The following is a 27962-nucleotide window of genomic DNA, read 5'->3' as shown; positions in this document are numbered from 1 at the left end:
AGGGGGGCGCCGCCGGCGCTGCTCGGCGTCACGCCCGACGGCAACGTCGTCGTCTCCGTGTGGGGCGACGTCGTCTACCGCTGGCACCACGCCACCGGCGCCGTCGACTCCTTCTCGCTCGGCGCACGCCGCGTCCGCGAGGGCTGGCCCGTCGCCCTCTCCCCGGACTGCCGCTTCCTGCTGTGCCGCAACGACGAGGGCGTCGACGTCAGCGACGCCCACGCCGGCCGCCTGCTCTTCACCGTCAACTTTAGCCGCGGCTTCCTTACCGCCGCCGCCTTCAGCGCCGACGCCAAGTTTCTCGCCCTCGGCAAGGCGTCGTCATGGGTCGGGCCCAAGGTGTTGCAGTCGACGCTGGACATTTGGCGACTCGAGTTTTGACAACTTGTACATGATTGCATCATCTGAATTCTCTGATAGCAGCAGGCGCAGTGTGACGAAATATTTTCCATCTTTAATTCACAAGAACTTTTTTTATTAGCTACTTACTTCTTCTTTTTCCCCGTCGTACAAGTATTCCGGCAAGTAACAGTTTCCCCCTTTTTGGCCACGCAAAACAGTATCAACCCGGCCGACAGCTTCATAAAGTAGCGCTCTCCAGTTCCAAATTCCATAAACCAAGGAACATTGGCGCGACTCAAAGACGAAGTCATCAAAGAAGCAAACATGTTAGAGAAACATACAAACAAGTTGAATTGATGGCTTTCCTTACACCAAGGAAGTAATGTTTCTTTGACTAATGCTTTTCAATCGCCCTTCCCTCATGCTCCCTTCGTCATCAAATGCTCCTTCGCAAGAAAAATGCCAAAAGAAAATCCCCCCGAAAAGAAATTGCAAAATGCCTCTCTTCCAGAAAAGGAGAAGAAAAAATCAATGCCAACACCCCTTCCAATGAAGTGAATGAATGAATGAATGAATGAACAATGAATGACGCCACCAACATGAAAAAAAAAAAAAAAAAAACCAAAAATGTCGCAACAAATAATTCGAGGCCAAATATACCACAATTTCGAAAAGGAACAGAGTCAGTATATATATATATATAATGGCCAAAGCCGGAGGGGAGGGTATTGGGTGACCGGCATAGCAAGAGTTGCGGTTGCCGGTCGTCGTCATATACGATAGTCGTGATATTGATCATGGTTCCTCTTCGAGCATGGCTCGGATTTCCGGCTCGTTAAGGAGTTTTCGCGTGCCAAGCTCTTCAGGAGGAACGCCATCGCGAACAGCGCCGAAGTCGAGAATCTACACCATCGTTAGCGTTTTGTCTTGAAATGGAGGGGGAGCGCAAGAAAAACACATACCTCGACATAAGTCAAGTCACCCCGCTGAACTGCAGCGACACATCGTCGCTCGTCAAACTTGACCTGCCATACGCCACGCAAGTCCGTCAACAAGTCCTGCACCCATTCGCCGCTGCGGATATCCCACATCTTGACAGTCTTCTCACTGCCGCTAATCACCTTACGACCGTCATGCTGAAAACAGGTTATGGCTCCAGTATGGGCCATCAAGGTGTGTCTGCATTTGCCGTTTTCGGGGTCCCAGATGCGCAACGTCGAGTCCGCAGCAGCAGACACAAGACGCTGGTCGCGCAGGTCGAGGAGCCCGACAAGCATGTTGTGGCCTTCTAGATTATGCAAGCATGAACCCGTGTCGAGATCCCAAATCTTGACATACGAGTCCATCGAGCCAGAAATGCAGCGGTTGCGTTCGTGGTCTAGAACCACGGAATAGACTTTTTGCGAATGGCCGTGGAGAACATGTACAGATTCGCCGGTACTTATGCGCCACACTCGCACAGTGCTGTCATAAGAACCGGACACAAGTGTGTCTCCATGTGCCGCAATAGCGCGGACAGAATGTGTGTGGCCAATGAGAACTCTGATGAAATAAGGACAGTCGGTTTCTTGTGCCGGCGGCCCAGTCTGGATGTAGCGCCTCGAGCCTACTTCAGGCAGCCGCCAAACACGAAGCTGGCTATCTCTAGATCCGGTGATGATTAAAGGCTTCTCTGGCTGCATAATCGGCTTGCCATCATGGGCGCGGCCCGTCTCTGCAGGCATGAGAATCTGCAGGCAACGGACAGTACTGGTGTGACCGTAGAATACCTGCTGGCACAAGCCTCGCTCAATGTCCCATACTCGAACCGATCGATCGGTCGAGCCAGATACGAGAATATTACCCTCATACTGTAAAGCCCACACACCACCCTCATGTCCCTCGAGCTTCTTTTGCAGCTTGCCCGTATGCGTATCATAGATGTGGATTAACGTGTCGTCACTCCCTGTGATGATTTTCTCTTCGTCAAACTGCAGACATGTAATGACATGCCTTGGGTGCGCGGCAAAAGCCACATGTTTAGGTTTGACTTTCCCACTTGTCCAGCTCTGCCGTATCATGTGGTGACGGCGATAAAGAGATTTGTAAAGATGCAGCTGCCGCAAGCTGGCCAACCCCAGCTGGGGGTCAGGTACGGCGGAAGCAGCAGCGTTCGCGGCAGAGATGGGCCCTTCAGACTTGTGTTGCTTAGTTTCGATCTCCTCTCTGTGGTACCGGGAGGCGACTGCATCGTTGGGAAAGGCACGGCGTTTTGATCGCTCAGCCGTAGTATACGCATTGATGCCTCGCTTTCGCTTTGCACCTCGGGCTTTGGAAAGTTGCTCGTTTTTGACGGAACGGACGAGATCGCGTTGAGAAGAAACGAGGCGACTGTGCATACTCAAATCGCGCTCGTGGCCTGTTGGGCCAACTGGATCCTGCCACCCCCATCCTTGCGTAATCGCCTTGCTTAGTTCGCCCGGCAGTAGTGCAAAGCCATCTAATCCGAGAAGTTCTTTCCAGCCAGTTTCGTTACGGTCGACAATGTTGCGCCAGTGCCTGGAAACCTGGGCAGCACGACAGAGATCGCGGAATTCGAGATATGCCAGCACGTGATAGCCAAGCTCCAGAGGCAATTGTTTCAAAAAATCACACTTGAGAGCAGGGTTTACGGTATCAGCGATGACGCGTAGTGTTGGGCGGGGGCAGCGTCGCAGAAACTGATACATCATGTATGTCTTCATCTCCGTCTTCATGGAATCGAACGCCTCGAGCAGATTCTGCGTGTCTACAAGCAAGGGACGGCGAGCTCGACCCATTTCCTGCAAGTCATCCTGGCTGTAGCCGCTTGGTGCAAGTTCCATGGAGCCCACGTCGTCCGTTGAATGCGTGCACGGCCCTGCGTAATGATAGGAAGTATCGAAGCGGGAGTTTTCATCATCGTTGGCAGCATCGGCCGCAGCCGGAAGCGGTCCGGCAGCCAATGTCGGCGATAGTCGAGGACTCGGTAGGCTAGCATCTTGGGCTGCCACAATATCAATCGAGGGACGTTGGTGCAAGCGTATCGATCTTTGAAGCGATTCGTCGGCGTCTCCGAATGGCTCGGCATCGGCATCAGTTATGGGGGGTGTCGCCACGTTACTGCTGAATATGGTGTGTGCCTCGCTTTCGGTCGGGCTGGCGGAATCGTACGTGGGTTGGGTGGTGGGCGTCGTTTCTCGCGAATCTTGCACAATGTCCAGCTGGCGAGCCTTTCCCTGGGCAGCTCGTGATTGCGATGGTCCCAAGACTGCAGACGTATCCGGAGTAGCGGGAAGCCCGGTGGCATTGGCAAGACAGCCCTCAGTAGGCGGCCACCGACTGGTGCCCGGTTGAGATTGAGCAACGGATCGACGCAGCCGATCGGATACGGACTGCAAGCGGGTGGATCGCGTCCGACGAGCTGGCGTGGTATCTGGATAGGGTAAATTAGAGGTAGGGGAGTCGGCGAGCGAGGGTCGAAGCCGTATCGTACGGGATATGTGCGGCTCGCTAGGTGAGACAGAGGAATGTCGACTGGAGCGGCGGAGGGTGATTGTCGGCTGGGACCCCGAAGGTTGCGGCTCCGACATTGGACGTGTCCGGCTAGCATCAGGTCGCTGAGTAGATGTACGAGAGCGGTGAGATGATGTATCAATGCCGCTATCTGCATTGCCGCGAAAGGGCGGTTTGCGTACATAAGGACAGATGTGCAGGTCGTCGTCGACTTCGCGCTTGACATGCTCGCGTTCTTCCTCCCCTTCGGTTTCATTGGCACTGAGAGACGGCTCAGAACCCCCGCGGAAGCGACGTGGTCCCAAAAATAAATCAGTCAGTTCCGGCGGCGTTGGCTTCATCGCCAGAGGGTACTCTCTCGCATCCAGGGTTGACAAGGGCGTAGGGTCGCGGATGAAGACTTGGGGGAATTTTCGGGTGAGACGGGTGGTCGTAGTAACGGTTTTGGTCTCGACACATTCGCTCAAGAGCTGGAAGTGATGAGTGCCCTGTTGACTCGGGGTCTCAATCATATTCACGGCCACCGTCTGAGTCTGAGCACTACGAGGCCGGCGGGCGTCGAGACCTGAGCCGGCAGGCGACGGTGACGACGAGGACCGCATAATGAATCAGGGAGATTCTAGAATGGTCCTTTCCTTTCTTAATAGACAATAGACGACGAGGACGGGAAACAGGCGCCGAAGGCCGTGTTAGAGGCGGCCAAAGATCGGATCGTAGGCCTTCGTGAGAGAGTTCGGCGGGGGGGGGTGCTAACAAGTTGGGCGCGCGCCGTTGAGGCAAAGCTATGTGGCGCGGAGAGGAGTAGTGTCCGCCCCGAACAATAACTAGACACGTCGGAGGAGAAAAGGTGAGAAAGGGGGGGGGAATGACGTGAGGGTCAAAAAGGAAGATGCGTTGGCCAGAGACAGAACATCGGAGGGTCGGGGGTTTGCAAAATGGAGGAGGCGGATTGTGGACACTGGGCAAACGGAGGCTGAGCGTTTGAGCGCAGGTGCAGGCGCGCCGGGGCTGTTGCACTGCCAGGCAGTTGCACTGACACTGACACTGACAGCCCGACATTGGGGAGCGACTACAGGCCCAACAAACCAGCGTTCAGTGAGCAAAGGATACTTGCCTAACATAGGAAATGCGTGCTGTTCCAAAGTACCTTCATCGGGGCGCGCCAACCAAGGCTAGCTTGCTTAGGTATTAGCGCAAGCATACCTTAGTACAATTACCTACAGGTTAGGTGGGTAGGTACCTTCACACTAGGGCCCACAGGCCACATGGAGGGCACACTTGATTATTATTACCAGGCTACCATACGAAGTAAAGACAACTTGGTATCTCTGCGAGACGAGGGTGTTTCTGCTTTGCACTGATATTTTTACTGATGAGGTATCTGCCGTTTTATCAAAGAAACTACCCTTGTGTACTCGCAACAGTATTCCAAAGAAAATAAAGAAACCTTTGCCAAACCCCAAAACCCCTATCAGGAAGGACACCTAGAGGTTCGCGTTGGACCTCCCTCCTTAGTTAATCATGCCAGCACTCTGAATTGGGTTTTCGGGCCAATCACGGCTCCGTTAGTGGCCAAAAGAGTGGATCCTCTCCGCCTTTCCCCGTGCTGAGAGCCACTGGAAGCACTAACTACCTGCCTCTATTAGAACGTCATTCTTGATTAGCGAATCCTGACCCCCTTGCCGGGACGCCCGCCCGCACCTCTCCGCGACTAGACGCAACTTGAACACCAAGAAATCTGCAAACGCTTTGCATTTCCCCCCTCCAGCCCAACTATATCCTACATTCCTACCGGCTGGGACACGCCACACGACAAATATAGATACCCCGCGTCTTCCACTGACACCCAATCCTCCGGGGAAAAGGGGGCTGCGTTTTCACCTGATGCTACGCTACGCCACTACGATAATCCTTCCCTAACAAGCACCAGCACCAATTATACCGCATCATCATCGGTCTAGCCGCCGAACCAGAAAAAGCCAAAAGGAAAATAACTAGCCATCAAGTTCAAGTTCCGCCAGCGGGAGATGAAGGTTTTATTTTTTCTTTGTCGTGCCCGCTAACCCTCCTCAAAGCAAGCCTTTCCGCCATCCCGGCCCGACGGCGTACAGACCGTGTTGCGAAAGGCACAGTACTTATATTGTGCTTATAACTAGTTGAAAGCTTAGGTCCACCCACAAATCACACGGAAATCAATATGACTCCCAACATATCTCGGCCCATTGTCCCTCAACCACAAGCGGATCGTGGTCAGTCTTGGGGGTCTCAGCTAGGTAGGTCCCAAACGTACTGACAGCTGCATGAGAAGCACAAGGCGTCTTGTTCTCCCATCCCGCCGACGCGCGCCTTCTCTCTGAACATCGTTCCTCGACTAAAAGAGGGAGGGGGAATGCAAGCCACTGACCAACGCTGTTTTTACTTGGTGGCGCTGACCCCCTGTGCACATCCGAATCCTACTTGGTATTGTCTTGGATGACAGTATCGAAACAAGGACCCGTCCAACCCATTTCAACCACGGAGAAGCCTCGGTTTCGCGCCCGGCAAGGTAGTGCCATGACGCTCCGCATTAGTCCGGAGGGTTCTTCTTCGGCTGCCCCATCACGTCGCGTTATCGGCCAAGCGGCAAGGGCTGTGTTTGGGCGCATGCCTGGATGCGGCTGGATACAGGCTTCCCTCTTTCAATATCCCCGCCGCTGCCTTCCCGTCTTGTTGGATGGCCAGACGTCGCGGCCCAACATCTTTTTTTCATCTCGTCTTTTATTTTCGTCCGGCTTGCAGGGCATGAAACTCTACAATGCACGTCCTATATTGGAGGTCTAGGTGCCACGGCGAACAAGCTCTATTCGTCATGACATTTCTTATACAGCGATGGCTCATCACAATGCCAAATTCGGCTGGCTGGTGACGTGTAGCATCCAATTCATCCCTCCTTCTTTCGCAATTACACAGCACTAAGTACACAAGCAAACTACAGTAGAGGTGCAACAGATCCGGAGCGAGTGTAAACCCACCAATCCTTGCAGCGCAAGTATACTGCTGCTTATTCCCCAGCCAGATTAGGTAAATCGCTTGTCCTTCAGAAAGGTATGTAGGTGGGTAGGTACGCCCTCCCGCGCAAGTAGCCGCCATTGCATTTTTAGACCCAGAACAACCAACCAAGGTTTGAAGCAACTTGATGTAAGCAGAAAGTACCCTGCCATTGAGGAGCTCCACATCTTTCAGCTGCTTGCAGGAGCTGGACAGCTTTATTGCTTTTCTTCTCCAGCTCCATGCCGCAGCCCTAAAAATAGAGACGTATCAAGATGCTCGGTAAGTCACTCATGTCTTGTTCAATTGTCCCATACTATGGCAGCATGGTGCAAAATTAATTTTTTCAGAAAAGTATGTTAATGGTGCGAGGTAGCGCCTCCGCTCCGGGACGTCCGGACACATCACATGTCAGACTTTATAGTACCTTATTTGACTTACAACCGAGATCCATAAGAAACACAAAAGTCAATCATGAAATTTTTTTCAATTAACTTTAGTCGTCATTATCCAAACTAAGGTTGCTAGGGAACAATGCCCAAAGGGAAAAAACTTGCACAAGAGAAATCTGTTCTTTTTACGCAATGTAGACGGGCACCCGACTGCCCAGGAGCTCACTCTTGGGCACCTGCACATCCAGCTTGTGAAAGTCGTGCAGCATCAGCCAGCATATCATCCGGAAGACCAGCGTACACCAAATGTCGTCATGCGACGCCGGCTGCGCCGCGAGCGGCACGCGATACCTCCGACGGCGGTCCGTTGCCGCATTCACAGCCGCGCCATTCTCCTCTTCCTCGTCCGCATCCTCATCGTTATCGCTGGCCACGGCCACGGCCACCTCGGCATCGGTCTCGTCACTAGCGCCGGGCTCCGCGTCGGCCACGGGACCCCCGACGGAGGAGCTGGCGCGGCTCGAGCCCGGGCGCGGTGCCAGGCTGGGCCCGCGAGAGATGCTGCGCCCGCCGCCGCGCATGCTCGGCAGGCTCTGCGGACGCTGACCCCCGCCGAGACTCCCTCTACGCTCCGTCGAAAAAGCAGCCTTGGGGACGACGCGCGGGCGCACGACCTCAAAGTAGACGTCCATCAGGAGCTGCTGCCGCTCATCGGGACTGGCGTCGTCGACATCCTCGAAGCGCGGTGCCGGCGAAACGGCCCGCTGTGGGGGCGGGAACCGCTCCGGGAACCGCGCCTGCAGCGGGGAGACGGGCGAGCGGTCGGACAGGTGCTGCACCTGCAGCGACTGCGTTTCGGCACGTTCGTCGCGCTCGTTGAGCAGCCGCAGGACTTCTTGGATGTGGGAGCGGAGCACGTCTTGCACGGCCTCACGGCGCATGACCTGAAGCTTCGTCTCGCCCTGGTCATCGGAGCAAACCACCACGGGCAAGGTAGGCATGCCAGGGGTAACGGGGGTGTCGGCGTCAGCGCCGCATGTGTCCGCGGTGTCCTTTTTCTTGGCGGTCAGGATCTCGTCGGTATCGTCAATGGCCATGTGCAGGACTCGCAGGCACACCAGCCGTGGAGGGCCGTCTTTTTCACAATAGGTCTTGAGGACCTCGTCGACGTGGCGGCGAAGCGCGTCAACAATGACGTGGTTGCGCGTGGTGGTGGTGTCGGCGTCAAAGTGCGTCTTGAACGCCTCCAAGAGCTTGCGCAGCGAAAATGAGCGCTTGTCGAAGCTGTGCTTGGTCGGGTTCGGGATGTAGGTGAAGCTGCTGTTGTTGATGTGAAAATTTTGGCTGAGCATGCCGAGAATCTCAAACGCGAGGGGAAAAATATGTGATGTCCGGCTGCCGTCTTCCAGAAAGTAGTTCACCGTATTCATGTTGCACCCAATCACGGTCAGGCTCTCCGCCAGCTCCCGGTCGCGGCTCATTTGCAGTGAGCTGAGATTTTCCGGCATGTCGCTGGGCACTTTGAGTCGGCTCTGATCAATGGTGTCACGGTAGATGGTGGGCACGTAGCCGAATGTGAGTTCCTTGATGTAGTCGACAGGAATCACCCTGTTGCGCTCAAAGGTGGCCTGCCCATGTACTTGCAGCGAAAACACAATTCCGAGGTCGTTTCGCTCACCAAGAACCAGAAACCCATTTCCTTCGGCCCAGTAGCGATCGCGACGTCGGTCAAATTCCTTCCAGTAGATACCCAGCGCAGCAAGCATTTCAATCATGTGGCACATGGTTGTTGTCGCGTAGGGTTTTGTCATGGATGGCGGCATGGTATCCCAGCTCTTTCTCTTGCGCTGCAGCGCCACAGTCAGGGTATGATGCTCACGGAGCGACGGCGGCTTGCTGGGCAGGCCGTACTGGGCCTGAAGCGTTCCCGGGGGCCCGTACTGGTCGCGCTGCCACTCACTCGACTTGGCCTCCATTCTCTGGATGGCGTAGAGGAGCACCGACCACGACGTGCGCTCATTGTCTGCTGTGTGGACACGCTCCTTGGCCGATAGAGTGAGATATTCCTTGCGCGGGTCCAGCTCTGGCGTGGTCCAGGTCTCTTCCAAGCTCCGCGGCGAGCCGTCGAGAAAGTATATCGGGGCGTCGGGAATTGGGCCGCGCCTGTTGTTCGGGGGGGAGACGAAGATGACGGGCGCATCATACTGTACTTCGTATCGAAGCTCTTCCCAGGAGAAGCGCCTGGTCTTGGTCCTTGCCCAGCCGCCCATGACCTTTTCGTTGCAAAGGGAATAGCCGGCAGCGGAGGCATAGTACTGCTGAAGAACCTGCATAAAGGTCGCTGTCAACGCGACCAGGGAGACGATGAGAGCCACAAGGGCTACAACCACCTCTGGGCTGATCATTTTGGTATTCGCTTGTCGCTTTCGCCTCGCTTTTGACAATCGCCTCCCCTAAGCGCGCCAGGCAGCTAATCCGAGGTGGCGCCTGTGTGCCCACAGCTGCCGAGGCTCCTCCGTTGCAGTCGTTGTCGTTCGGGCGTGCCAGTCGAGGAGCTGCGGCGAGGGTGGCGGATATAACTTGTTAGTTATGCCTTGGCAGTTGTGATTACAGTAGGTTTCTGTTTATCGTGAGAGAATCATTGTCCAGGTGGAAATTGCCTGCTGCTGATTGCGCGCTGCAGCCGTGTGGGTTCGAAGAACTGGTCCGGCTCACTTCCGAGCCATATTCGCTAGTCAGCTAATTCAGCCTCACGCCGCAGATTAAGCCCCCTTCGGGATGCTGTGCATCCTGGACGCGTGGCAGGCTGACAGCTGGGAAGAAATTCAGCATCACTGGCGATGAAAGTCGACCCAATAGAATGTATCTTGATAAAACGCACCATTGCTCATTTTCTCGTGGAGGTGTGAAAACTAGGTACGGATAGTGCCGTGCCCACTCTTGGAACAAAATAGCGCCGGCCAACGCTTGCTTGCAGCTTGGGCTAACCCTGCTGGTTCAACGGTTGGTTCATGTACAGCCAGCGCAGCATGCATCGCCCCGATACTTATTGTTCTTTATAACCGCTGTCAAGATGCCGATACCCTTCCGCTTGACAGTCTGACTCGGAACTTGAATATGCGCTAATGGCGGTGACCCCCTTTTCCCCAGGCAACGCCCGCACCGTGTCTCGTCAGAAGTCGTCCCCCACAGCCATCATGTCTCTGTGAGGCGACCTATCAGAGCCGTCTGTGGGGGGTTTGTCCGGAAGCAAGCAAGTTTCTGCTGTGGAATCATGTCAACCTGGATGTGCAGAAACGCAGAAACAAATGTTGACCATATCATCGCGCAGATTGCCCCGGTTGTGCCCTGCCGCCGCCCAACGACAGGCCTGACGAGGCGCCGACCCCAAAGTTCCCAAGGAAAGCTCCTTTTAATGACAAAAGAAAAAAAAATTAGCTTGATTATTACAAGTGAAACAAATGGGTGCCCATCGTGTCCACGTTGCAACGGTCATGCATGCGCCCCTCCAGCCTCGTTGCTTACAACAGGCAAAACCCAGCGCTGGGTCCAACGAGAAACCACAGCAAACGATTCAAAGTGGTGGGCAGGATTTGCCTAGCTTTGCGTGACACTTGGGTAGAAGGAATGGTCATATACCAAGATGATGGTGCCCATGTGGACTCTCAGCATGTTGCACGTATCCGCAAAAGCTCTGAAAAATTCCCGGGCAGGCGTGTCACCCCGTCGCCATCCCGCAGTTTCTATTCCCTTTCCTATAGTGGGACTATCGATGTGATACTGAGATGGAGCGCCACCGTGACAGGGTTGGGTTGTGCTTGCTGGACCAGGGTGTGCCTTGGAGTACGCGTCCTGCTCAGTACTTAAAGAGCCGACGTCCATCATTCCGTGAGGATCAAAGATTCTCACTCTGCAACTTCACAATACATATCTACAATTACCAAAATGCCTGGCGCAACTTCCGATAGCTTCCAGTCCGTAGCAAACGGCAATGGCACGGCGGCCCAAAGCTCTGTGGCACATCTTGCAGCTCTGTCCGAGACAATCCGAACAAAGACCGCGCTCTTCACCAAGAGCCTCAATGAGAAACACCTCGACGCACCATCATTCAAGCTTGGCGGACGTGCCAGTTTTGATCTGAATGAGTTTGACACACAGGACAAGGACACCCGGAACGAACTCATAGCGCTCACCAAGGAGCTTCATGACTTGCTTGTTGGCCCCAAGGATACCCTCAAGAACTTGGCCTGGAACGTATGTACACTGTCATTCATGTACCAAGCCATTGCCAAGAACCTCTAACGAAGAACGGGTAGTCGATCAGCTACGTCCCCCTCGAAGCCATTTGTGAGTTCCGCGTTGCCGAGGCTGTACCCCCCACCGGAGCTATATCCTACGTCAATCTCGCCACCGAAATCGAGCATCTCACAGGCACCAAAGTCATTGTTTCTGATTTGAAATGCATATTGCGCCTGGCAATGGCAAATGACCTGTTCTCCGAACCTAGTCCCAATCACGTCGCACACAGCCGATCATCCCTGCTCCTGTTGGAGGACCCGTGTGTGGCAAGCTGGGTCGCCATGTTCACCACCGATCTTCTTCGGCCCATTGTCAACACCGTGGAGGCCATGAAGAAGTGGCCTGGCTCGCAAGAGCCCAACGAAACTGTATGCAACTTCGGTCAAAAGGCCGCCGATCAGTTGACGCTGACCATGTCCTTTGGAACGATATAGGCCGTCAACATAGCATATCGCAACGATATTCCGTTCTTCGAGTTTATGCAATCGGACAACGCGAGGATGAAGCGGTACGGCCTGGCTATGAAGGCACAAGGTGGTCGTGACGGGTTTGACCTGTCACATACTACAAATGGCTACCCGTGGTCCGAACTCGGCGCAGCAAGGGTCGTCGATGTACGTGGCACCTGACCTGAGATGTTGCTCTACATGAATTGGTGACGCTAACTAACTCTCACCTTTCCGTCCAACAGATTGGTGGCAGTCAGGGGCACGTATCCTTTGCGCTGGCGGAAGCCTTTCCGCAGCTGTCCTTTACTGTGCAAGAGAAGCCCGAGTTGAGGACCGACAAGACGATTGGCCAGGTACCCCAGCACCTGGCCGCGCGAGTCGAGCTGACGGCGCACGACTGCTTCCTCCCGCAGCCCGTGGAAGCCCGCGTCTACTTTTTCCGGCACGTCTTCCACGCCTTCTCCGACAAGTACGCCGTCGCCGCGCTCCGGGCGCTGGTGCCCGCGATGACACCTGGCGCGCGGGTCGTCATCAACGACTACGTGCTGCCCGCACCCGGCGTCTTGTCGCAGAGCGACGAAAAGGCCGTCCGCACCATGGACGTGTTGATGCGGACCGTCTGCAACGCGCGGGAACGGGAGGCGGGCGATTGGAAGGCGCTCTTTGCGCAGGCGGACTTGCGGTTTCGATGGAGGGGGGCTACTAAAACAGCGGGCAGGTTATCGTTCATCGAGGCAGTGTGGGAAGAGGAGACGCGGGGTGAGACGCGGCCGAGGCTGTCGAATGGGACGTGAACGACTTGTTGTCGCGGTTACACAAGGGTAGGAGGAAAGACAATTTGTTACTTTGGTCATGTTTCAGGCGGCACAGTACGGTTGTGCGGGTAGTAACAGGGTTTCTGTGCACATTGCCCGTCTTGTCTTTGGTTTCCGGTCTTATTTGGGCGGCATGTCCGCTCCAAGCCTCCAACTGTCCACCAGCCTGGTTCCTGGGCTCAGCTTACACTGCTGCCCGTGCGGTGACACGGCATATGGTGGCGTAGTATAGTCTATTAATCCCAGAGCAACTTCTATGCAGTTGCTTGCATTAAATGATTACTCATTCTATATCGTGTGCGAAAATAAGAAAAAAAAAACCTCTCCGTCAACGCGTCTATTCCGCCCGGGTCCAACTTCTATACATGATGCCGTGCCGCCCCCGTCTCTAAATAGCGCCCGCTCTATATCACAGCTTGATCGATTTCGAGGTACTCCGGCTTGCCGTGTTGCGCGACATGTCCACAATCATGGCCACGTGTCGAGCCTGGGCGACGACGTCCCCGTCGGCGTCGAAAATGTCCACGTCGCAGCCGTAGCGGCCGTTCTTGGCGCTGCGAATCGACGTGCGCAGGCGGAGCCATCGGGCGCCCTCGGCAGGCAGGCTCTTTTTGAAATCCATGTGGATGTTGAGCGTCGGATACCAAAAGACGACGCCCGGCGGCGTCTGCGCGGCCGGGGCGTGTTGCAGGCTGAAGAGGCCAATGGCGGGCGTGATGTCGGCCAGGTACGCCAAGTCCAGGTTCTCGATCGGCTCGCCCGACTTGTGCTCCATCCACAAGTCACGAATGCCGACCGGCGTCGCGTGCGTCCTCTGCTGGTAGGTGTTCCAGTGCCGGTTGGGGCGAAAATTGGCGTTGGTGTAGAGCTCCCAGCCGGGGTCCTGTCCGAGCGGCAGGCGCTGCAGATCGGCCGGCGCGGGGGGGTATGCATCCCGCCACTCGCCGTCCAGCGACTGGCCGGTCTCGGTCGCCATGTCGCGGCAGGTGACGGAGGCGGTGACGACGCGGCGGGCGTCCGGGGAGACCCAGGGCGCCTCGGTCAGCTGGCCGTCTTGGTACAGCGCAATGTGCAGGACGGACATGTTGCGCGCAATCTTGACCTCGTCAACGAGCATGGTCGCGCGCCCGGCTTGGGACCGGTTCAGGAAATCCCAATGCGCGGATATAACGTTGCGGTGCCCGTATTTGGCGACATGTGTGAGTGCCACGGCGAGAAAGTGTCCTGCGACATAGCCGCCGTTGGGTACTATCGTGTTCGTCTAATGGTTAGCGTGCCATCCATTGAGACGGGACGAACATGGGAAGTAAAGAGTAAATATACCCAACACCCAAACCCAGTTTCCTTGATGACTTACCGGTACCAATATTGAATGCCGGGGCCAAGTCGACGACGTAGGCTTTGTCGTCTACTCGTTGCACTTTGGTCGACTTTGCAGCTGTCGTAGGGGCAATGGCTCCGCCCAGAGTCGGCTTAGACATGATGACTGGATGTGGTCCTTATTGACAATGTCTCGTTTGACTTGAAGCTGTTGGTGAAGCCTCAAGACTGCTTTAGCCGAGGTTCATTGACGCCCCCGCAATTTCGCGCCACAAAGTGACGCCTTCGCCTTGGAGCCAACATGGTACAAAAGGAGTCACGCAGTCCCTCACAAATTCACACAATCGATGTTTTGAGAATTTTTGAAAACAAAATCGTCATGGCACAAGAGGCCAAGACTTGGCGTGTTGGTTTGGCGGTATTGCCATTGACGCTTCTGGAAGTTCCATGACACGTCTTGTCGCCAAGCCATTGGGCGTCTTGTCTCACCTGGAATGGCAAGGAACTACGTTGGCCGTGCGAAGCGATGTAACAGCACGCACGCGCAGCTGCTTTAATCAAAAGTTGGAATGAGGATGCGACACAAATCCGGATTCCGGACTCCGGGATCCGTACAATGGTGGGAAAGGTAATACCCAAGACATTATGCCGTCATGTTGATTCCATCTCGGCACAGCAAGCGGTATGTAGTTACAACTCGTCTCCCGAAGCGAGCGAACATGGATGAATGGTCGACCTGGGTTCGTTTTCGAGAAGAGCAGGCTGCCACGCAAGAATGGCTCTCTGCACCAGCTGTGCGGATAGACAGTTCACCGCCAGCCATTCTACACAGAGTCGCAGGAGTAGAGTTTACCCTAGCCACACACCGCACATCTCTGGCACGCCAACACGGACGCAAGTGGCAGTGCACATGTACGTATACTTTTACGGTGGTTTGCTTGGCATGCAGTGCACACATGAAAGATGAAATATATATATCTAGAGACAGAAGAAAGATGGATAATCCGAACACGGCCGTGGTTTTGGCGAAAGCCGGACGAAGCCTCTTTTTTTTCCGGAGATATCGAGGTGGGGGTGCCGCCACGGCGCGGCATGGATGAAGCCACCATCGACGGACGGGGTGTCGTCCTAGATTTGCCCTTATCATCGGCGGGTTTTGGGGCGCAGCTCGCGGGCTCTTGGTCCACCCAGTCCACCTTGTGTTATGACAAAAAACGAAAAAAACGTGCTCCCAACACCAAGGAAAACCTGAGATGCTACATCGCTTGGGACAGGAACGGGGCTCGTGGAGCTCATGGCAGACGGGCCACGAAAACAGAGACGCAGTGCCAAGGGAGGCAGTCCACCCTCAAGATCCTACCCGGGCATCCGGGTATTCAGCTTGCCGGCTGCTTCTGCTGCGCAAAATGTGTATTTGATGTTACAGTCCAAGTGGTCTTACTGTAACCCAATTCGATTAGGGGGGGCTTATATCTACACCACGTATCTACTGGGTGGCGGCCGTTTCTCAGGCAGGTGTTGGTGGGCAGAACACCTTTCCTCCATTTCCTGAAAGCGTGATTCTGGTCCTGAATCATGCCGAGAATCTCGAGGGGTTTGCGGCACCAACGAACGCGAGAGCTTTGGGTCCCAGAATTGTTTACCAGTCGTCTGGCCGTGCCGTTCCGGTAGGGTGGGAACATCACGACGACCGGGAATGCAATCCCTGTGCTGCCGTGACTTTTTGGGGCGCTCACTGATTAACGAAATTTGACTCGACCCTGCTCAACCCGCCGTCGTCCATGCCGGCAGGCGTGGCGATAGGCCTCGGCGGTACTCTATTCTGTGGAATTCGGTGGAGTTTTTTTTGTTGCATCGCATATATATTGGGCTGACTGATATGTAGGCGGTATCCAGTTTTAAGCAGGAAGCAAGGGGGGAGAGAGAGAGAAGGACCCGAGGACGCAGGAGTGAAGAAGAAGAAGAAAATAAAAAAATCATGCTTAGAATAGATGGCGAATCGCGCCAATGGCCCTCGGTCAGGCCAGTTTCCAAAACCAACAGGACCTTGGTCTCGCCCCGGTCCGCATTGAAAGGACACGAGCTTGCTCAGCTTGAACAAGCCCACGAGGAGGAAACACGGCGGCTAGATTTAGATCATGGACCACAAAGGGGTTGTTTGTCCGGTGGTTTGACACGGCATCTCTAACCACGTCGTCGAGCATCGAGCTCTGTTGGTGTCGTGGGCCAGGGTCGCTCATACCGAGAGCGCAGCAAGAAGCGTCTCGGTAAGGTATCCGTATATACCACCATGTACGTATGTGTAATGTACCCCTGGAAAATCCCAAACGAAAAAGTCCCGATAACCTGCGAGATGTTGTTCTGCCCACCCGAAAATCGCAACTTGGGAAAAGAAAGAAGACAAGACGGACCAATAGGGTTTGTTCCCACCGGGCAGTGCCGTGTTATCAATGTCACTGCGCCAGGGTTTGCGACACCGAGCCAGGGTTACAGTTTTTTTTTGCACATCTAATCATAGCCCATGCTTGCTGGGCCTTTTATTTTTATTTTTATTTTATTCTCATCGTTGTGGGTTCTGCGGCCACGAAAGTGTTTCACCTCGTAAAATGATGTTCATAAAACACATTCGCATTGCGTGTAGATAAGGTTTCCTCACCGAAGTCCATTTAGACCACACTCGGCGGCCGGCTTTCCGAGCGAGATGCGATGGACGGCTGAGATGGCGTTGCTGCACGCCGAGCCAATTCCATCTCTCTCTTGAAGAAGAAAAAGAAACCCGCCGGCCCCCCAAAGCCCGTCAGCACTTTAATCGATGTACTCATCCACATGATTGGACAAGGGGGTAGCATGGGCCTGTCGAGTCAAGAGTCCATTTCAGAGTGGCGCGCCAAGCCAATCGCCCGTCCGGACATGACAATCGGTCGGCGTCGACGCAGAACAAAATCAGTGGCGTTTTCTTAGTTGGTTGTTAGTTACTTTCTTCCTCCTATGGCATCCCGGCCCCCTGTCGTTGGGCAGCACACAAAGTTACTTGTTGGCGGCCCTCGCAAAACCAACATCCACCTGCCAAGGACGAAACACACCAAGTTCCACGATATTTATAGGTGCCGGGCCAGATAGGAAAGAGAAAAAACAGGACTTGTTTTGCTTGGTTTCCGCACGAATAACGCAATCGTCTGGCTAAAATAAAATCCTGGCCCTTTGATCTTGGCAGACCAGCGTCGCATTCAACCTTGCAAAGCAGTCAAGTCACCCTTTACACGCCACCAGGACTCGCTCCTGACTGGCTCATCGAGCAAAACCCCTACCGTTACAACTGAGCAACTGGCAACGCCAAGCAAAAAAGGACTGAATAGAATTTACCTTGCCTTGTGTGCACGGCCTTGCCCCTTTTGGCCAGGCTACGTTTAACATATGACCCCCCACCCGGCCACTTAGACGCTTGTCGCCTCCCATGCTTCAGGCCAACACATCGCCGGGTCGTGAGGCTCTGCTGCTGCTGCGACATCTTGTAGTTATCTAGTCAGTGATTTGGATTGGCGGGTGTGTCGTTAGGAGAAACGGGCCGGGGGGGGGGGGGGGCGTCGTTCGCCTGCACGCCCCAAAGGCAAAAGCTTCAGATCAATCAATGTACACTCGAAATACTGGGACTCCCGGGAGATAGATTGAAGACATGAAGCCGGCAAGTGTGCAGGGCCTTTTATGAGGGTAACCTGGTTAAAAGGGATGTCCTCCCCGGCAGCATTCTGGCGACGTTGGTCTTTTTTTTTTTTTTCTCTCGATAGAATCAATCAAGTCAATCCTTTTGTTTTCCTTTGTTCCAGATATCCCAGACTTCTTCCCCAATCTTCCACTTGGTCCGGCACCATGGACGAGAAGAATCGCAACATTTCCGCCTCCTCCTTTGGCAAGCTGGTCGCCTTTGACCCTTCCGCGGAGCCGTCCTCTCACTACTGGTCTGATTCGAACACGCCGACCAGAAGAAACTCCATCCACTCTGCCTTTTCTCGATCCGACGACCACCAGCACCATGACGCCGCCGCCGCGTCTTCCCGTCTCGACATGGAGGCCCAGCTGCACAAGCACTACAAGGGCGCCTCCGTCTTCGACAACACGTCCGACTTTCACGAAAAGGCTTCCTCGCCGGCGGCAGACCCCTACAGCCCCGACCGCCCCAGCCTATCTTTCAAGCAGCGCCTTCATCACTTCACATGGGCCTGGTACACATGGCCCATGAGCACAGGCGGGCTGGCCTTGCTCATCGGCAACCAGCTCAAGACGTTCCCTGGCCTCAACACGATTGGCTTTGTCGTATACATTCTCAACCTTGTCATCTTCTCCTTCGTCACCACCTGTCTTGTACTCCGCTTCTGCCTGCATAAGGGCGACTTTGCCCGTTCCATCACGCATCCTCGAGAGGGCTTCTTTGTACCAACAGCCTTTCTTTCTTTTGCCACCGTCATCACGAGTACGCACAAGTACTGGATTCCTGACAATGACGGAGCACTGTCGTGGGCCATCCAAGGCGTCTTTTGGGGCTATGTCCTCCTCACTCTGACCCTTGCCGTCGGCCAGTACAGCTTTGCCTTTGCCGCACACAGTCACAAGCTGCAGACCATGATGCCCACCTGGATTCTCCCCATCTTTCCCATCATGCTGTCGGGCACCATCGCATCCGTCATCGCAAAGACACAGGCCGAAATCTCCATCTTGCCTGTTGTCGGAGCCGGCCTTACCTGCCAGGGCCTGGGCCTATCCGTTGCCATGCTCATGTACGCACACATGATTGGAAGACTGATGCAGTCCGGCCTCCCCAACAGGGAGCACCGACCGGGTCTGTTCATGTGCGTAGGCCCGCCAGCCTTCACGGCCCTGGCTCTCATTGGCATGGCAAAGTCTCTGGAGCGGTCGAGTGCCCTCAGTGAATCGCTGCTGGACAAGGTCGTTCTCTACAACCTGGCCATTATCAGTGCCGTGTTTCTCTGGGCCCTGAGCCTCTGGTGGTTCGGAATCGCAGTCGTTGCTATCATCCAGTCGCCCCCCGAGTACTTCCATCTGGGTTGGTGGGCCGCCGTCTTCCCCAACACAGGCTTCACTCTGGCATCCATCTCCATGGCCAGAGAATTCGGCAGCGAGCCTCTCATGTGGTGCACCACGGTTATGAGCATCTGCATGATCTGTGCTTACTTGTTTGTCCTTGCATTCCAGGTTCGAGCAGTCGTTATCCAGGACATCATGTACCCTGGGAGGGACGAAGATGTCGAAGATCACTAGACAAGACGTCTTGTGCAATGTTTTTTTTTGTTTGGAAGGCGCAGGATGAAAAAAGTTGTTTCGCGTTCGTTTTTGGTTTTTTTTACGTTCTGCATAGCCGGCATTCGATATTATAGAAGTTCTTGCGCACATCCTCCATTCATTTTTTCATCAACCCTTCTCATTTTGCAAGGCTAGATAGTCTCTAAGCTAGCTCACCATCCAATCTTTTTTTCATCAATTCTTCTCATTTCACAAAGTCTAGATAGTTTCTAAGCTAGCTCACCATAAACTATTTTTATCTGCGCCTCTTGAGCCGCCAACAAGCATTCTAGAAGCCACGGTGTGACACATGAACGGAATCCCCGGGCCGCGACTCAACAGCGGCATTGGCTTTATTATGCTTTGCATTAAAGCTCCCGATAAGCATTTTCACCCATTGTCTCATCTCCCGCACGGTCTAGGCCTTCTTCTCTACAGGCTTACCGGTGCAACCGACTCCTGGAGCCGCAATGTCATAGGCCCAAACGTCAATCGCGAAATACTGGAGCGCGTTGCTATCTCTGGCGCTCTTGGCCGGGTCCTTCTTCGCCAAGGCAAGAATGCCGTTGTAATCGTCTGCGAAATGATCCACCACATTTTCGTTGATTGTAGGGACATGAAACATCCGATGCAGGAGGTCGACGGCCCAGATGGTGTTGAGAGGCGATCCAGCGACCGTGTAGCCCAGGTTGCAGACTGATGAGAGCGAACGTCGCAGCTGGAATGACAAGGGGCAGATGACAGTTTCCGTTGTAGCATTCTTTCCACGGTAATGGCCTCCCCAAGCTATAAATATCGTTTGTCAGCTGTCTCATCTTTTCCTGCCCATTGCGATACACTCTCTGGAACACTTACTCGGCATCGACGCGCACACCTTGTCGGGATCATCGCAGCGAAAGGTCATGGCCGTCTTGTCGGCTGCAACGATGCGATCAAACCAGCCAATAGGCTCTGCCAGTGTGCCGTTTCCGAAATATCTTTGAACCAGCTCCGACTTGCCACCGAAGCGTAGCAGGTGGTTTCTCGCATGCTGGGCCAGCTGCACGGCGTCGTCAAGGCCGACTTGGAGTTGGGCGCGCAGGGTGCTGTTGCAGGACGAGTGAATGGGGAACGACGTCTCCCATCCTTCTGACCAGCTGTAGGCGCCCGTCTTTGGGGTGGAAGTCGGCACAGTGCTGAGAGTCGTCGGGGTCCCTTTCTCGGTGGCGAGGGGAGAGGCCATGAGACCCGGGGCCGCAAGTGCCAGAAGAAATCTGGGTGTCTTCATCTTGGATAGCAGAGATCTTTGGAACTGGAGATGCTATTGACTTGCGACTTTGATACAGGAAGAGCGAAAGGATGCCCATCGAGGTATATATAGCCACCAGTAAGCGACGGCTTCACAGCTCTCTTCTGTAAGCAGCGGTCAAGATGGCCGTCTATGTACCTGCCAAGCGAAGTCTCTGCGCCATTTTTCCCGTGCTTATATATGAGGCGTTCTGTACTGGAGTCTTCAGCCCTGGGAAGTGGGCAGAACATGTTCGTGAAGTTGGCAGACGATGGGCACACCACCGACGATGCTTGTCGACTCGGTCCATGTGGTGGGCAATAAATTACTAGTTTTTCAGCCATTTGCGCTGCCAAGGAAATTCACAAAGAGAATCAGAGTCTCGAATCGCAAAAGACCAACAAATTCGCAACTAACGGCTCGGAAAAAGGGACATCAAGGTGGTTTGGCTTGCCAGCTGCAGTGCCAAGACAGTGAGGCTAGCTACTGCCGGGTCCACGAGGCCGGGTACGCTCGCAAATCCATTAGAGTTATTTTCAAGCTTTAATAGTGATTTATCTAGAATTAGCTTGGTATTTTTCCTGGTATATTACTGATGCGCACAGTTGTAACCGTCAATTGCTACTGGCTTACATGTACTAGCGGTGCAAGGTTCTGTCTGCACTTGAGCAGGATGATGCGCAGCTCAAGCTCGTCATAAATTTTGCACTCAACTCAAACACAGATAGTCGTCTACCAAATGTAGCTCTTCAATCTTTTTGGAATTTCTCGCGCTTATTCCCGCGCCGACGAGCTGTTAGTCGGAGTGACGGATTTGCCCATGGGCCACTCTGGGGCCGGCACCAGCCACTTTGTGGCAAAAGTTTCCTCTTTTGCTTCCTTGAGCCACACTAACGCAAGGCAGCCAAAATCCACGCCACGCTCCGAGGGAAAAAGTACAGATCGCGGGACCTAGCCGACAAGTCCTCTCCCACATTATTCGCCTTTGCGTCCATATCACCATCAAGGTCATTTGGTGATTGCTTCTCGGCTCCTTTTCTGCCACCGACGGCGCAGACGGAGCTTTCTTTTCTAGACGCCGTCGCTAATTGACGCGTCCGTCGCTGCGTCCGCACCCCTGGGACTCCTGGCCGGCGCTGCCCCCCCCCCCCCCGACCAACTTCAACATGGCGCCCCTGGTCGCAAATTCGCAAATTCAGCACGCGCAGCTGCTGAATCCGCTTTCCTTTCACTTCCGCGCATACATCTGGCCCTTTGCCATTGTATGGCCCATTTTCCTCCGATATTTTCTCACCCCCGAACTCTACGAGAGACACATCGGCGCCCCCGAATGGACGTTTGTCTGGGTCGGCTCCATCATCACGGTCCAGTCTCTGGTCTGGTTGAGCACTCACTGGAGCGTCAACCTCGATGCCATCTTCACTGCTCAGTCTGCCAAGTCTGTTGAAGATGCCCAGCTCATCAAGGTTATTCCCATCGCCAACGCCGGCTCAGCCGGCATCTGCAAGTTGGTTCGCGACAAGGTAGGCGCATTTGACGTCAGCGTTCTATATTCCCTATTAACGCGGCGATTTTAGACTGGTGGGAAGACCAACCTCTCATTTCTCTTCCAGAAACGCCGCTTCTTGTACAATCCCGATACCAAGTCCTTCGATACCCTCAAGTATGCAATCGACTCCGAGCCTCAGCCCCTCATTCGCGACTTTCAGTCGTCGCGCGGTATCGACAAGAAAGCCGAGTTGTCGCGAATGGAGCATCACTATGGCATGAACACTTTTGATATCCCCGTCCCGACATTCACTGAGCTGTTCAAAGAACACGCTGTCGCGCCCTTCTTCGTCTTCCAGATATTCTGCGTCGGTCTTTGGATGCTCGACGACTACTGGTACTACTCACTCTTCACCCTCTTCATGCTTGTCGCCTTCGAAAGTACTGTTGTTTGGCAGCGTCAGCGCACCTTGACCGAGTTCCGAGGCATGAGCATCAAGCCCTACGACATGTGGGTGTACCGTCTTGGTACTTGGACAGAAGTTCTTAGCGATGCCCTTCTTCCCGGCGACCTCGTCTCAGTCACCCGTACCAAGGACGACAGTGGTGTTGCCTGTGACATGATTCTCGTTGAAGGTACCGCTATTGTCAACGAAGCTATGCTTTCCGGCGAGAGTACCCCTCTCCTCAAAGACTCGATCCAGCTCCGTCCTGCCGATGCGACACTCGACGCCGACGGTCTTGACAAGAATGCCTTTCTCTGGGGTGGCACGAAGGTCCTCCAAATTACCCATGGAACGGCCGATGAAGAGAAACCCGTACTCTCTTCCGGAGTCCCTACGCCCCCTGACAATGGTGCCATGGCTATTGTGACCAAGACTGGTTTCGAGACTTCCCAGGGTAGCCTTGTCCGCACTATGATCTACTCTACTGAGCATGTCTCCGCTAATAACGTCGAGGCTCTGCTCTTCATTCTGTTCCTTCTGATTTTCGCCATTGCCGCCTCCTGGTATGTCTGGGATGAAGGTGTGCGCAAGGACCGCAAGCGTTCCAAGCTGCTTCTGGACTGTGTCTTGATTGTGACTAGTGTCGTCCCCCCCGAGCTGCCTATGGAGCTTAGTCTCGCTGTCAACACCAGTTTGGCCGCTCTGGCGAAATTGGCTATTTTCTGCACCGAGCCCTTCCGTATTCCTTACGCAGGCCGCGTCGATGTGGCTTGTTTCGACAAGACTGGAACTCTGACTGGCGAGGACCTCGTTGTTGAGGGCATTGCTGGACTTGGCTTGAACCACTCCGACGTCGAGGACAAGAAGGAATCTGACGGCGCTCACTCTACCATTATTTCGGTCAAGGGAGCGAGCATGGAAACACAGCTGGTCCTGGCCACTGCTCATGCCCTGGTTAAGCTCGATGAAGGAGACATTGTCGGAGATCCCATGGAAAAGGCCACTCTTACTTCTCTTGGCTGGACTCTCGGACGCAAGGATATTCTCTCAAGCACTGCCAAGGCCGAGGGCACTGTCGGCAGTGTTCAGATCAAGCGTCGTTTCCAATTCTCCTCTGCTCTGAAGCGCCAGAGCTCCATTGCCATGGTCAACGGTACCAACACGAAGACTGGTGAAAAGCTCAAAGGTACCTTCGCCGGTGTGAAGGGAGCTCCCGAGACTATCATGAAGATGCTGGTCGAGGTCCCTGCTGATTACGAGGAGACCTACAAGTATTTCACCCGCAAGGGTTCTCGTGTTCTGGCCCTGGCTTACAAGCAGCTGACTGTCGACTCCGAACTCGGTGCTGCCAAAATCAACGACCTGAAGCGAGAGAAGGTCGAGGCTGACTTGACGTTTGCTGGTTTTCTTATCCTCCACTGCCCTCTGAAGGAGGACGCCAAGGAGGCAGTGCAGATGCTGAATGAGAGCAGTCACCGTGTCATCATGATTACCGGTGACAATCCCCTCACCGCTGTGCACGTCGCTCGTGAAGTGGAAATTGTTGATCGCGATGTTCTCATCTTGGACGCTCCCGAGGACGACAAGGGAGCCGAACACCTCGTCTGGCGCAGCGTTGATGATCGTATCACCATCTCTGTCGACCCAACTAAGCCTATTGACCCCAAGATTATCAAGGACAACGATCTTTGCGTCACTGGATATGCCCTGGCTAAACTCCAAGGTCAGCCTGGATGGAACACTCTCATCCGTCATGCTTGGGTTTATGCCCGTGTCTCACCCAAGCAGAAGGAAGACATTCTGCTCAGCCTCAAGGATATGGGATACTACACCCTAATGGCCGGTGACGGTACCAACGATGTTGGCGCCCTCAAGCAGGCTCACATTGGTGTCGCTCTTCTCAACGGTACAAAGGACGACCTGACCCGCATCGCGGACCATGCTCGCAACACCAGACTAAAGGACATGTACCAAAAGCAGTGCGATTTGATGAAGCGTTTCAACCAACCTCAGCCACCTGCCCCTATCCTCATTGCCCATCTGTTTCCTCCCGGGCCTGCCAACCCTCACTACCAGAAGGCGGTTGAGCGCGAGGCCGAAAAGAAGGGCGTCTCTGTTCAGGAGTACGTCAAGGCTCTCGGTCACCCTCTTGAGACCATCACCACGCCGGCCGCTCAGCAGCTGATCAATGCGACCGACCCTCGTGCTGCTCGCCAAGCCGCTGCCCAGGCCAAGGCCGCGAGCTTCGCCGACAAGCTGTCTTCTGGCATGATGGAAGCCGAACTCGGCGAGGACGAGCCCCCCACACTGAAGCTCGGAGACGCGTCCGTTGCTGCCCCCTTTACGTCCAAGCTGCGCGATGTCATTGCCATTCCCAACATTATCCGTCAGGGTCGCTGCACTCTAGTCGCCACGATCCAGATGTACAAGATTCTTGCGCTCAACTGTCTCATCTCCGCCTACTCCCTGTCTGTTCTGTACCTCGAGGGCATCAAGTTTGGCGACACGCAGTACACTATTAGCGGTATGCTCATGTCCGTCTGCTTCCTCAGCATCTCACGCGCCAAGGTGGTCGAGGGTCTCAGCAAGGAGCGTCCCCAGCCCAACATTTTCAACATTTACATCATCGGATCCATCCTCGGCCAGTTCGCCGTGCACATTGTGACGCTCATCTACGTCGCCCGCCTATCTGAGCGGCTCGAGCCGCGCCCCACGGACGTCGACCTCGAGGCCGAGTTTGAGCCCTCGCTGCTCAACTCGGCCATTTACCTGCTGCAGCTCGTGCAGCAGGTCTCGACCTTTGCCATCAACTACCAGGGCCGTCCCTTTCGCGAGGCGCTCAGCGAGAACAAGGCCATGTTCTACGGCATCGTCGGCGTGTCCGGTCTCGCTTTTGTCTGCGCCATGGAGCTCATCCCCGAGATCAACGAGGCCATCAAGCTCGTGCCCTTTACCGACGAGTTCAAGCTCAATATGACCGTCGTCATGGGCCTCGACTTTGTCGTCTGCTGGGTCATCGAGGTTGTCCTCAAGTCCCTCTTCAGCGACTACCGCCCGCGCGACATTGCCGAGCGCCGCCCCGAGCAGCTCGCGCGCGAGGCCGCCCGCAAAAAGATCGTTGCCGACCAAAAGGCCGCCGAGGAGGAGGAGAAGCGCCTCGAAAAGGTGGCCGAGTTTGAGCGCAAGGTGGAAGAGCGCAAGAGGCAGCTGCAGGAGTGGCGGGCCGGTCGCCAGCGTCAGTGAAGCGGGACAAGGCCTCGTGGGGCGGGATGGGATGAGGAGGCTTGGTGGACGCTGTTCATTGCTGAAAGTACTCTACACTGGAGGAAATAGACCAGAAAATAATAGAAGTTGGGGTGAAAGGGGGGTTTATAGACGAAGGGGTGGAGTCTGCGCTTGCAATCTACGGCGAGTGGTGTGTGGCAGATGTTGAGAGACATTGACCGTCTCTGTATAAATAGATTTTCCATTTACCTCTATAATGTGCCACGCGCCCAAGTCTTTTTGCTTTTACAAAAAAAACCTAGGGTGGGCAGCAACGCCGTGTGTAAACTAGCCATTGACTTGCCGAGAGCGAGTGCACATCGTACATACGGCCTTTTGTAGTAGCATGTCACAGGATAGTTGGAATCAGTGGTGCTTTCAGACTCTATTGTGTCTAAAAGTTAAGCTCAAGCCGAATACATGTTAAAACAGAAAGTGACAATGGGCCTTTGGCTAAAAAGCGCCTTGGTCGCTGGCACAAAATCATGAGCCCATTCCTGCCCGTGATATTCCGAACTTGAGATTGCATGTCTCATTTTTCCTTCCTCCATCCTACAATACGATTTTTGTCATACAGGCAGAGAATCCATTTTTGTGCGTGGGCTAGGATGCTCTGCAGTTCGTCACCGCTGTACGCTGCCCAGCGAGACCACGGCTATTTTACACCAGTTCAAGGTGGTGAATGAATTTAGTTGCCGGGGTTCTGGGCAACGAAGGAGACACCCTTCTCAATGTTCTTCTTGAGGTCGACGATGCAAGCGTCGAGAAGGCCCTGCTCGGTAGCATCGACCTTGCCGACCGGGAGAATCTCCTTGACACCGTCGGGGCCGAGCTCGACCTTGGAGCTGAAGAATTCAATACCCTGGTCCTTGTAGAGGGGAGACTCGACAAAGGTGGGCTCAATGACCTTCTCGCCGGCAGCGGCGCGGAGGAGAGAGTCGGCCATGCGGGCACCAGCCATGGCCATGGAGAGGGTGGCAGAGCCAGCGCCGTCCTTGGCCTTGACGACCTCGTCACCACCAAACTGGACACGCTTGATGAGGTCAGCGTTGGCGCTCAGGTCGGGGTGGCTGCTCTGGCTGAAGAGAGGGACGATGGTGACGCCGGAGTGGCCACCGACGACGGTGATGTTCTCATCCTTGGGGTCGGTGCCCTTGATGGCCGAGACGAAGCGGCTGGCGCGGACGACGTCGAGGGTGGTGACACCAAAGAGGGTCTTGGGGTTGTAGACACCGTGGGCCTTGAAGACCTCGGCGCAGATGGGGACAGTCGAGTTGACGGGGTTGGCGATGACGAGCGTCTTGGCCTTGGGGGCCGACTTGGCAACAGCCTTGGCGAGGTCGCGGACGATGGAGGCGTTGGTGTTGAAGAGGTCGTCACGGGTCATGCCGGGCTTGCGGGGGACACCAGCGGGAATGAGGACAATCTCGGCATCCTTGAGGCAGGCGGCGAGACCCTCGGCGGTGGGCTCGTAGCCGGTGACGGTGGACTTGGTGTTGACGTGGGAGATGTCAGCAGCGACACCTAGAGGGCGGTTAGTTAGCCAGGCGGAAGGAAAACAAGAAGAACAAGAAGCTTGTGGGCGCATTTGCGAAGTCTCAATTGTGATCACGAGAGCAATCGCAAAGTGAGACAATGCAGGGTGCCAGCAAGGTTGGTATTTAACGCACCAGGGCCGCCACGGATGTCGTAGAGAGCGAGCTCGGTGACACGGGGGTTGAGCTTCAGGAGCAGAGAGAGGGGCTGGCCGATACCGCCAGCGGCACCGAGAACGGCCACCTTGGAGAGCTAAAAGGCCGGTGACGGTTAGCAATTGCGTCGACGCGATACAGAACGACAACAGGGACCAATGACGCAGGGGGGACAAGAAGTTCGGGTAGTGCCGAACGGGGGGGGCGCTCAACGGCCGGAAGCTATGGGGAGCGAGGAGATGGAAACGTACGTTGCGGGCCGAGGCAGAGAAAGCCCGGGTCTGGATTCTGGAGGCAGCGAACATTGTGACGGGTGAGGTGAGGATGGGGGTTGGAGAGGTTGTAAGAGAGAAA

At 54.8% G+C, this 27962-nt stretch overlaps 9 protein-coding genes across 9 annotated transcripts in view; 4 read left to right on the top strand and 5 right to left on the bottom strand.

The window, feature by feature from the left end:
* Nucleotides 1-381, top strand: part of CCM_05268 (Quinoprotein amine dehydrogenase) — a gene marked incomplete at both ends in the record, with an annotated part of 1901 nt that extends 1520 nt beyond the window's left edge. The window contains one exon of the mRNA XM_006670413.1: nucleotides 3-381. Coding sequence (XP_006670476.1) covers nucleotides 3-381 — 379 coding nt within the window. The remainder of the gene's footprint in view (nucleotides 1-2) is intronic.
* Nucleotides 382-1137: 756 nt separating this feature from the next.
* On the bottom strand, nucleotides 1138-4457 carry CCM_05267 (WD repeat containing protein pop1; the record flags this gene model as incomplete). Its single annotated transcript, XM_006670412.1, has 2 exons — nucleotides 1138-1245; nucleotides 1305-4457. 2 exons carry the CDS (start codon nucleotides 4455-4457, stop codon nucleotides 1138-1140), a joined length of 3261 nt encoding a protein of 1086 aa, XP_006670475.1.
* Nucleotides 4458-7459: 3002 nt separating this feature from the next.
* Nucleotides 7460-9679, bottom strand: CCM_05266 (uncharacterized protein; the record flags this gene model as incomplete). Its single annotated transcript, XM_006670411.1, has 1 exon — nucleotides 7460-9679. The coding sequence occupies one exon, from the start codon at nucleotides 9677-9679 to the stop codon at nucleotides 7460-7462; it is 2220 nt and encodes a 739-aa protein (XP_006670474.1).
* Nucleotides 9680-11219: 1540 nt separating this feature from the next.
* CCM_05265 (O-methyltransferase, putative) lies at nucleotides 11220-12816 on the top strand (the record flags this gene model as incomplete). The annotated part of the gene is made up of 4 exons (XM_006670410.1): nucleotides 11220-11528; nucleotides 11591-11941; nucleotides 12008-12187; nucleotides 12265-12816. 4 exons carry the CDS (start codon nucleotides 11220-11222, stop codon nucleotides 12814-12816), a joined length of 1392 nt encoding a protein of 463 aa, XP_006670473.1.
* A 430-nt stretch (nucleotides 12817-13246) lies between these two features.
* On the bottom strand, nucleotides 13247-14318 carry CCM_05264 (uncharacterized protein; the record flags this gene model as incomplete). The annotated part of the gene is made up of 2 exons (XM_006670409.1): nucleotides 13247-14085; nucleotides 14195-14318. 2 exons carry the CDS (start codon nucleotides 14316-14318, stop codon nucleotides 13247-13249), a joined length of 963 nt encoding a protein of 320 aa, XP_006670472.1.
* Nucleotides 14319-18024: 3706 nt separating this feature from the next.
* On the top strand, nucleotides 18025-19431 carry CCM_05263 (C4-dicarboxylate transporter/malic acid transport protein, putative; the record flags this gene model as incomplete). Its single annotated transcript, XM_006670408.1, has 1 exon — nucleotides 18025-19431. The coding sequence occupies one exon, from the start codon at nucleotides 18025-18027 to the stop codon at nucleotides 19429-19431; it is 1407 nt and encodes a 468-aa protein (XP_006670471.1).
* Nucleotides 19432-19870: 439 nt separating this feature from the next.
* On the bottom strand, nucleotides 19871-20719 carry CCM_05262 (major allergen Asp F2; the record flags this gene model as incomplete). The annotated part of the gene is made up of 2 exons (XM_006670407.1): nucleotides 19871-20238; nucleotides 20308-20719. 2 exons carry the CDS (start codon nucleotides 20717-20719, stop codon nucleotides 19871-19873), a joined length of 780 nt encoding a protein of 259 aa, XP_006670470.1.
* Nucleotides 20720-21885: 1166 nt separating this feature from the next.
* CCM_05261 (cation-transporting ATPase 4) lies at nucleotides 21886-25896 on the top strand (the record flags this gene model as incomplete). Its single annotated transcript, XM_006670406.1, has 2 exons — nucleotides 21886-22242; nucleotides 22297-25896. 2 exons carry the CDS (start codon nucleotides 21886-21888, stop codon nucleotides 25894-25896), a joined length of 3957 nt encoding a protein of 1318 aa, XP_006670469.1.
* A 709-nt stretch (nucleotides 25897-26605) lies between these two features.
* Nucleotides 26606-27913, bottom strand: CCM_05260 (malate dehydrogenase; the record flags this gene model as incomplete). The annotated part of the gene is made up of 3 exons (XM_006670405.1): nucleotides 26606-27441; nucleotides 27588-27705; nucleotides 27860-27913. The coding sequence occupies 3 exons, from the start codon at nucleotides 27911-27913 to the stop codon at nucleotides 26606-26608; spliced, it is 1008 nt and encodes a 335-aa protein (XP_006670468.1).
* Between the last annotated feature and the right edge of the window lie 49 nt (nucleotides 27914-27962).

This window comes from Cordyceps militaris, assembly GCF_000225605.1.
Source record: "Cordyceps militaris CM01 unplaced genomic scaffold CCM_S00004, whole genome shotgun sequence".
NCBI lineage: Eukaryota > Fungi > Ascomycota > Sordariomycetes > Hypocreales > Cordycipitaceae > Cordyceps > Cordyceps militaris.
This window is presented reverse-complemented; position numbering and strand designations above follow the sequence as displayed.